The 8988-nt window shown below is 38.6% G+C and overlaps 1 protein-coding gene across 1 annotated transcript; it reads left to right on the top strand.

Moving 5' to 3' along the window:
• Positions 1 to 424: 424 nt before the first annotated feature.
• On the top strand, positions 425 to 8683 carry LOC103464886 (germ cell-specific gene 1-like protein). The gene is made up of 5 exons (XM_008409279.3): positions 425 to 918; positions 3207 to 3254; positions 6996 to 7148; positions 7318 to 7429; positions 8065 to 8683. Exons 1-5 carry the CDS (start codon positions 642 to 644, stop codon positions 8357 to 8359), a joined length of 885 nt encoding a protein of 294 aa, XP_008407501.2. The 5' UTR covers positions 425 to 641; the 3' UTR covers positions 8360 to 8683.
• Positions 8684 to 8988: the final 305 nt, after the last annotated feature.

Below are 8988 nucleotides of genomic sequence, written 5' to 3' on the forward strand. Positions count from 1 at the left end.
CCTTTCTAATATGACTCACCTTGAACTTTTTTGGGGGAAAAGGAATAGGGAAGAAAAATCAGTAGAGCATAAGCTCAAAAGTCTTGCTGCTATAATGGCATCTAAAGGTGGCTTTTCAAAAACCATTTAACATTTCCACTTTGTGATTAAGAAGAAAAAAAACAACAACTTCTGTTATTACTCATTACATGGACAACTTTCATAAAATAAAAATGGAACCATGTCTTGTGGTTCGGTTGTATCTATTCTCGCTCTGATAATCGCCTGCATTTGGCAAGCAGATTGTGATGGATTGAGGGAGAGGAAGGTCCTAATGACAGCGGCAGCCAGAGGAGAGCACGAGGAGAAAATCCCACACTGATGCAAACGAGCATCAAATCCTCTGACAACGTGACGTCCGAGCAGGCTCGTGGTGAAACGCGTGTGAATTAGGTGGAAATGAGTCACTTCGTCTCCTGTCCGAGCTCCTTGTTGGAGATGTAGCCTGTCCGTGGACAGTATTTAGTAACTTTTCGGGTGTCCGATGGGACCCTCTTCTCACCTGGCGCGCTCGTGCGTCTCTTCCACGTCGCACCCATGAACTTCTGGGTCCTGCGCGCGCCGCTGACGCTGCTGAGGCTCGTGCATCCTTCACGAGGACAATGAAGACGAGGACCCTCCTGTCGGTCAGCCTGAACTTCTTCGCCCTGTTGTTCGCCATCACTGCCTTCATCACCACTTACTGGTGCGTGGGGACGCAGCGGGTGCCCAAGCCCAAATGCAGCAAGCTGCGGACGCACCAGTGCATAGACTACGGAGTGAATGAAACGGACCCCAACAAGGTGGTGTACAGCTGGGAGACCGGGGATGACAGGTTCCTGTTCCGACAGTTTCACACCGGCATTTGGTACTCATGCGAGGAGAACATCCACGATGAAAGTAAGAGCAGGTCTGTGTGTGGGGCTGCGTGGACGTTGACTAAATCACTCCGGCGTGATAAAGAAAACCGAGTTTGATTCTGGAAAGCTGAAAAGTAATTCAGAATGCATACTTTTATATCTTCAGTCATGTCATAATTTTACGTGTTTGTTTATTTTATATGGAAATGTTTGCTGGGCTGCACAGTGGCGCAGTTGGTAGAGTTGCCTTGCAGCAAGAAGGTTCAGGGTTAGATTCCCGGCCCCGGTCTTTCTGCATGGAGTTTGCATGTTCTCCCTGTGCATGCGTGGGGTTTCTCCGGGTACTCCTGTCTCCTCCCACAGTCCAAAAACATGATTGTCAGGTTAATTGGCCTCTCCAAATTGCCCTTAGGTGTGAGTGTGTGTGTGCATGGTTTATTTAGACACTGTCCATAAACAGACAAAACAAGAACAATAAAAAAATATAAAGTTCTTAAGTACTTTTCAAAATTTAAAAGCCAGTCTGAAATTTTCACTTTTTAAATTTTATAAAATCGTGTATTTTATAATAAATGGCCATACTTTTAAATGATCACAAACTTTTAAATTGTTTTTAATTACGGAATTTTATTTCCTTTGTATCTTTATTAAAAATGTGATGTTTTAAAAAAAATTATTTTTAAGTTATTAGTGTGATATTCAGTGGTTCAACTATGCAATGAAATTTGATTGTGGCCAACAATTGCAGCTCTATTTTAGTATCGCAATTAAATTATTTTTGCACCATAATTGTTTTTAAAGCCATCACATGATTTCTAAAATGTAAACCCCTTTACCCCGTCTGTACTAAATATCCATTAAGTTTTTTTTTTCACTTATCTGATTTTTCAGTCTGTAAATGCAATTTATTTTATTAGATATTGGGGAAAAAAAGTAAAGTAGCTAAAGTTAGGTATTAGTCTTCTTTGTAGTTGTTGACCAAACCAATAATAGAGCTTTTATGATATCCTAGACACTGTAGAAAATTTTAAAAGTCAAAATTATGGTAAAATACTGTCAGCTGGGTTTGCCAGAAATGTACTGCAAAAAAGGGGGGGGAATCCCTACAAGACAAAATAGTTTATTGGTTTGTTCATCTTAGCTGTACTGTATAAAACATACCTTTTCACAGAAAGTTACAGGAGGAAAAAATATTGCACTATACTGTTATCTATTGTAAAAAAAATAACATTGGCTGTAACTTTTTATGGTTTTCTACTGTTTAAAAAACCCATTTATAATGTAGACATTTTTCCAGTAATCTATTGTTAATGGAACAGTAAAATGATAAACCCTGGTATGGTAAATAATTTTCAATACATGGCAAACCATAATAAAGTCTGTTAATTTTACAATAAATTACAACATAATATTTTGACCAGTTGCATTTCACTTTAAATTCCTGGCCAAAACAACCGCCAGTATTGTACCACTTAAAACACAGTAAGTGTTTTGGCATGAACTCGCACATGTATGTGCAAGTTTCATTTATTTAGTTAGCTAGTTACGTTTACTTTTCATAGAAACATAAAGCAAACCTATTTGACAACGAGAAAATAATTCTGAAAGAGCGAGACGTTTTAAAGTCTGGCCAGAATGCAGCTGTTTCATGTCCTCCTTGCAGACATGTTTTCATCTGAGCAGCTCAAGTTAATGAGGATTACGTAACTCGAGGCCTTGATGAGTTTTTCCTCAAAACAGCTGTTGCCGTCTACCTGATTAAACAGTTCCACTTACAACAAATCCAGTGACATGCGTGGCCTGAGTGATGACAGAAGGAATCTGCTCAGATATACGTGCAGAAATCCGTGGTGTCAGAGGTCTTTTTTTCCCTATCCTGTTTGTTGAACTGCCACAGGGATGTCACAGTGTTGAACATCTGTGATTGGTTTTACACTGCCTGTACTTTTCTGGACCAGATTGAGCAGCTCTGCCAGCAGCGCACCATCTGGTGACACTGAATGGGAGGTCAGAAAAGGACCATCTCTGTCATATGTCTCATCTTCCACGTGGAGTTTATTCCTTCTTGAACTTATGAACTGTGATTATTTAATTATTTTTTTTACTTAAGAATTTACCAGATCACACTCTCAGGATGAGCTGATCTTGTCAACCAGGAGTTAAAGAGGGATTAAAGACTTGACTAAAATCTGCTATGTTTTTGTGTTTGTGATCCTGAGGTGGTTTTCTTTGAATTTTATCCAATTTCAATCACGTCCGCATGCGGAATATGTTCATATATAACACACAGTGCCATAATGACAGTACATTTTTCTTTCTGCCTTGAAGGTGAAAGATGCCGAAGTTTCATCGATTTAGCTCCTGCATCAGAGAAAGGTGACTATCTACTTATGCTGTAAAACGTATATTCTCTTTGCTGTTTTTTTTTGTTGCGCTTAAATGTTTCAGATCATCAAATGAAATTGAATATGAGACAAAAAATAACTTGAGTAAATTCAATGTACAGTTTTCAAGTGATAATTTTAATTATTAATGGACAAACACTGTCCAAAGCAATCTAACTCTGTGCGTGAGAAAAATGACCTCCCTTGTTAAATGAACTGTGATCAACTAAATTTGGGGGATTTAGTTTAAAAGGCTACACTCAGACCTGATCACTCTCAGTCTGTATTAGTCTGTAAGAAGGTTTAGAGACTCCAGTAATAACAAAGCTGCTCATTATTTGTCACCAAAGGGGGGGAAACATGGAACAATGGTGAACCTTTGCAGGAGTGGTTTTCAGAAGACTTAAGCCTTCTGACCAAAATCAACACAAAAGTTAAACTCACATTTCCCAGAAAACATTGTGGTGATCCTCAAGACTTTTTAGAAGATATTCTGTACACTGACAGAATATTTACTGGCGACATTCAAACACGGTGGTGGAAGGGTGATGTGTTTTGAATAATTCTCTCATACCAAACAATAACAAAACATGATGTCCGACCATCAACTTTTAGCTTTACGGTCAAGCTCAAAATCTGACTGAGGATCTGTGGCTGGATCTTAAACGGACCATTCATGATCAAACCTCCTCCTGACTTTTTCACATGGAGCCTGTACATTTTGGTTTGGATGTTTTTACTAAGATGCGAAATGAAATCAGAATTTGTAAGCTTTTGTATTTACTCAGGTTTTCTTGGCTGATGATTTTCTTTTTATCTGAAATATGAAATATTAAATAAATGAAGAGAGCATTTTGCATGAATTTCTTTGCTTCCCCATGTAGCAGTTACACTTTCCACCAACTAGCAAGGTGTTACTAAAGACTTATATTGTTTTATGAGTTTAGACAATAAGCACAGAATAAATCCCAATAGTTTTCTACCTGGAACAGAGTTAAGTTGGATTTATAATTCCATGTTATGTCTTGACTTTCATTGTAACTGCAATGCTACAAGTCTTTAGACAGGCATCTTGTAGGTTATGGTTCAAACCGGAAGGCAACATATTAATATTAATATTAAAATTAAACTAAATGTACTGTAAAAATGGCAGAATTGGCTTTTCTTCTTCTTTTATTTACCTAATAATGCCATGTTGCTAAATATCCTTGGCTCAGAGTTAAAATGTGTGTGTGGCAAAAGTTTCTTGTGAAATAACAATTTAAAGGGAATTTCTTTTGTCGATATATGAAGCTAGAATGAGGTGCTGAACAGTTCAAAAGGTTCATATCAATGAAATCTGAGTTTAAAGACAATTTGTGATCTTTTAACCTTTAAGTAAAACAGGATTGAAAATGTCTCCTACCCAAAACTAAAAACATTATCATTTTTTTACCAATATAATCAGGTAATTTCCTACCAAAATGTTGCATACACATAAAGTATTTTACAAAATGTCCTCAAGCCAAAAATGATCTCATCTGACATATAAAAACTCAATATAGTCATTTGATACTTTAGAGAGAGGTAAGCATTCTCCCCTGTGGACACTAGGGGTTACTATTGAGACAACTGAATTGCGCTGGGAGGATTTGTACTATAAGTTTATAAGCCGACTTACAGTCACGCCTAGAGGTTTGCGTACTTTGGTTAATGGGTCATCTTCGATCAACTGGTGAAAATTATTGAGAAAATGTGGTTGGAAATGTGTGTGTAAGCTTGTTTATCCAAACACTGCACCTAATTAATCTAATTTCTATAACAAAAAATCAGTTTTTTTTATGTGAGTTTATATTTGAATTCAAATGTTGTCCCCCTGCTGGCAGCAATAAATCATTACGATCTGAAAGTGGTCATCCCATTGAAGTTTCAAATACAGAAGCATGTTACTCTTAGGATATATACAGGGGTGAAAGTAAGGGGGTATGGCAGGGTACTGCGTACCCCTAAAAGATTTAGTGGGGATACGCAGTATCTGCAAGAGAGAGGAGCGGCTGTCTGCTGTAAAGAATCAATGGCTTCACTGTGCAGCTGTGAGTTCACCCACTAATCAGCCGTGGCTGATTAGTTTTTCAAGAACAATCTAAAACACGACTTAATCAGTTAATAAATAACTTTTTTCCCATTTCATATTGTTTCTGAACTGTTCGTGCATTGCTAGAGCAATATGTCGATTGCGGAAGGTTTTGAGTTGATCATCTGTTCGGGTTGTTTTACCTTTGCTGTGGTGCTTTACAGCCGCTGTAGTTTCTGAACATTCAATAAACGACAAACTTGGACTAATTACCTCGTTCTTTGTGAGTATATGTCATTTACAACAAACATCAAACACTGTAAATATGTTTCATTAAATATTTAACAAACAAATGGCTTTTACCGCGATAATTGTGTGAAATTAAATGAATTGTCTAATACAAAAAATAGTTTGTTGCTGTTGGGTCAAGAATCTAAGAGGCTTTTCCTTTATCAAACAATTTTTTTTGCCTCTTTTAGTGGAAATATTGATGTTGATGAGATTTTCTCCAAAGTAACTTTTTTCAACTTTTATAGCTCAACTGTTGAAAATGAGGCTCTAACATTCACAAATGACATTGAAATAAAATCCAGTCCAACATCTGGTTTGAGGTGATTCCTCTGGAACCTGTTGGAGGAAAAATTTCCCAACTTCAGAAGATGAGCTTTTAACTTAACAGAGCTCTGTGGCTCCTCCTATCAGTATGAGGAGATGAGGGTGAGGGTCAGGGTGAGGAGGTGCCATGTTAGGAAGAGAAGAGGAAGCTGCAGGATCTTCAGAACAAACAGGTCATGATGCTGGGCTACTGGTTATCCCTCTGTCTGGACACAGGATCAATATAACCAGTTTAAAAGCTAAAATGAATGGTTATTTGCCAGACATGTAAAACTGGGATGCACTCCATGCCATGATGTTCAGAATTTAGGTCTCATGGCATCTCAAGGTGTCAACATTGCAGCCAGTGGGCTGAGAGAAATACAGCTTTATTTTGTAGCAATTCAAGAGCTACCCAGCTTTTATCTCTTCGCAAAAAAATTAATCAGCACAAAAACTCCAAAGCACACAAAGTAGTAATATACACTGCTCAAAAAAATAAAGGGAACACTTAAACAACACAATATAACTCCAAGTAAATCAAACTTCTGTGAAATCAAACTGTCCACTTAGGAAGCAACACTGATTGACAACGGGGACCCTCGTCGGGTCAATCAGTGTTGCTTCCTAAGTGGACAGTTTGATTTCACAGAAGTTTGATTTACTTGGAGTTATATTGTGTTGCTTAAGTGTTCCCTTTATTTTTTTGAGCAGTATATATATATATATATATATATATATATATATATATATATATATATAGTTGTCATAGTACCCCCAAGAATTTAAAACTACTTTCACCCCTGGATATATATAAATATATAATCTTGCCATTTCCTTTAAATCTTTGGTAAAAATGTAATATACTAATCTTTACAATCACGAGCAGTCTGACATTATATTTTGATCTTCATATGTTGTCAAAAAGCTGATCGTATTTTCCAGATTCTTCATACGGCTGAAAAAAGACTCAGCCGCACTCAACCTCTGCAGCCTAGAAATTGGTTGAGGTTCAGTGTTCATTTTTTAGAGTTCTAATCATAAATATTTTACTGAATTTCACTTGTTAATTATATATATTTACAGGAATGCTGTGGCTTTCTGTGGTTTCTGAGATGTTGTACATTTTGCTGCTGATGGTGGGCTTCAGCCTCATGTGCATAGAGCTGGTCCACTCCAGCAACGTAATTGATGGGCTCAAGCTCAATGCCTTTGCTGCTGTCTTCACGGTGCTCTCAGGTAAGCTTCAGCTTGTTTAAGATCAGTTAAAATGTAAAACTCTGTATTTAAGTAGTCAAATGTATTTCTGGGAGACAAACCATCCCATGTCTGAGAAGTTCTGTACCTTCTTTGACTCTGACATAAACCAGATGGTCTGACAGTGGCTCTACTATATGTTTGATCTCAGGTCTTCTTGGCATGGTGGCGCATGTGATGTACACGCAGGTCTTCCAGGTCACCGTCAGCCATGGTCCACCTGACTGGAGGCCCTACAACTGGGATTATGGGTGGTCTTTCTGGTAAGATGCTGCAGATCCACATCAGAAAACAAGTTTACAGGAAATAAATCTATACCTTTCCCTAGCATTGCTGTCTGCATTGGAGGTCAAGACGTCTTATGGCAGGATTAAGCTTTGGTGTCTAAAGCCCCACTGCAGACATGATCGCAATTATGTAACAGGATAATAAATCTTCTGCTGTGCATTATAGACAGTATGTGTTTAATGCAGTTGCAAACAGACATTTACATAATGCTGTGTAAAAAGACAGCTTTGAATCAGACTGAACTTTTGTTGTTTTATGTCATTTGCAATTTGTCATGATCTGTGAGGGCTTGTGTTTTTGGGAACAGCTTGTGTGTTTGGATTATTTTGCGTTGTGTATTATTGCCATCATGATTAGTGAAAGGGTCACTTTCAAAAGCTTAGTGAATTCCAGCGTAGTGCCATGACAGGACATCACCTCTGTAGAGTCCAGCCACAAGCTTTCTGGCTACTAAATTGTGTTTTTGCTGCACTTTTTTTGTGATTCCCAAAAGTGTACAGAGTGTAGTATATTCTGGTTTTCTTTCTCGTAAACTTCACTTTTGTCACAGCAGAATAAAAAACACCTCATTTTTTTACAAAATCAACTCTCTTCCTGTTTTTTTCATCAGCTTGGCATGGGCGTCTTTCACCTGCTGCATGGGTGCATCGGTCACCACCCTCAACTCCTACACGAAGACCGTCATCGAGTTCAGACACAAGCGCAAGACTTTCGAGCAGACCATCCGGGAGGAGAACGCACGCGAGGCGTACGGATACTTCCGGGACAACTCCTTGCACTCCATCTCTAAATCTGTGGACGTTTACTCCAGTCAGTCCCTAAAAAGCGGCAGGAGGACTCCTATACCTACCACCTCATTGGACTTTGTCGACCTCGCAGCATCTCTTGGCGAGGAACAATGCTGATAAGTTCCGCTTCGTGTTCAGCTGTGACGCTTGCAGGTTTGCTCTTCAACGCTGCCTTAACTGAAGCAGATCAGGTGGCTTCAAGTCACACTTGGTTCAAGTTGGGGAAATAAACTGGCGGGAAAAAATGGACAACTCCTGAGATCCGTGGATGTACATGTATTTTATTTTTAGTTTTTTGTGAAACTGAATATATTGTAACATATAAAGAAATGTTGAGGTCACCCATATAATTGGAGTGAGTGTCTTTCAGCTTCTCACGGCCCTGGACTGGGTCAGATCGAAAGACCAGAACAAACATTAGGCTCAACTGGGTTTTCAATGTGGTGAATAAAGCGCACGTTTATTAAAACCGGTGCTTATTCAGCATTTATCACTTGAAGCTTCAGAATAATTGTAGGCCATCTGCTACTACCAGGATACCAAGGTTTTAAAAACACGGAGTTCCAAGATGGTTTTCTATCATGCTGTGGATAGAAATATGGCACATAGAGTAACTGAGCTGATAAAGTAACTTTGGCCATGCACACTGGCTACACTGGCTGTCAGCTGACTGAAAGGTTTCTTTGTTTTTCGTCCCCCATCACTTTGTTCTAAGCGTCGTTTTTATAAGTTTGAAGGTTCTCTCC

The sequence above is a fragment of the Poecilia reticulata genome, chromosome 1, assembly GCF_904066995.2.
Source record: "Poecilia reticulata chromosome 1, P_reticulata-male-v2, whole genome shotgun sequence".
NCBI classification, from domain to species: Eukaryota; Metazoa; Chordata; class Actinopteri; order Cyprinodontiformes; family Poeciliidae; genus Poecilia; species Poecilia reticulata.

What these genes read in the sequence shown, in the direction of transcription:
- LOC103464886 (XM_008409279.3), top strand. Translation starts at nt 642, where the DNA reads ATGAAGACGAGGACCCTCCTGTCGGTCAGCCTGAACTTCTTCGCCCTG. An exon ending in GGAGAACATCCACGATGAAA is followed by an intron (nt 919 to 3,206) that starts GTAAGAGCAGGT and finishes TCTGCCTTGAAG; the next exon opens with GTGAAAGATGCCGAAGTTTC. An exon ending in GATTATGGGTGGTCTTTCTG is followed by an intron (nt 7,430 to 8,064) that starts GTAAGATGCTGC and finishes TTTTTTCATCAG; the next exon opens with CTTGGCATGGGCGTCTTTCA.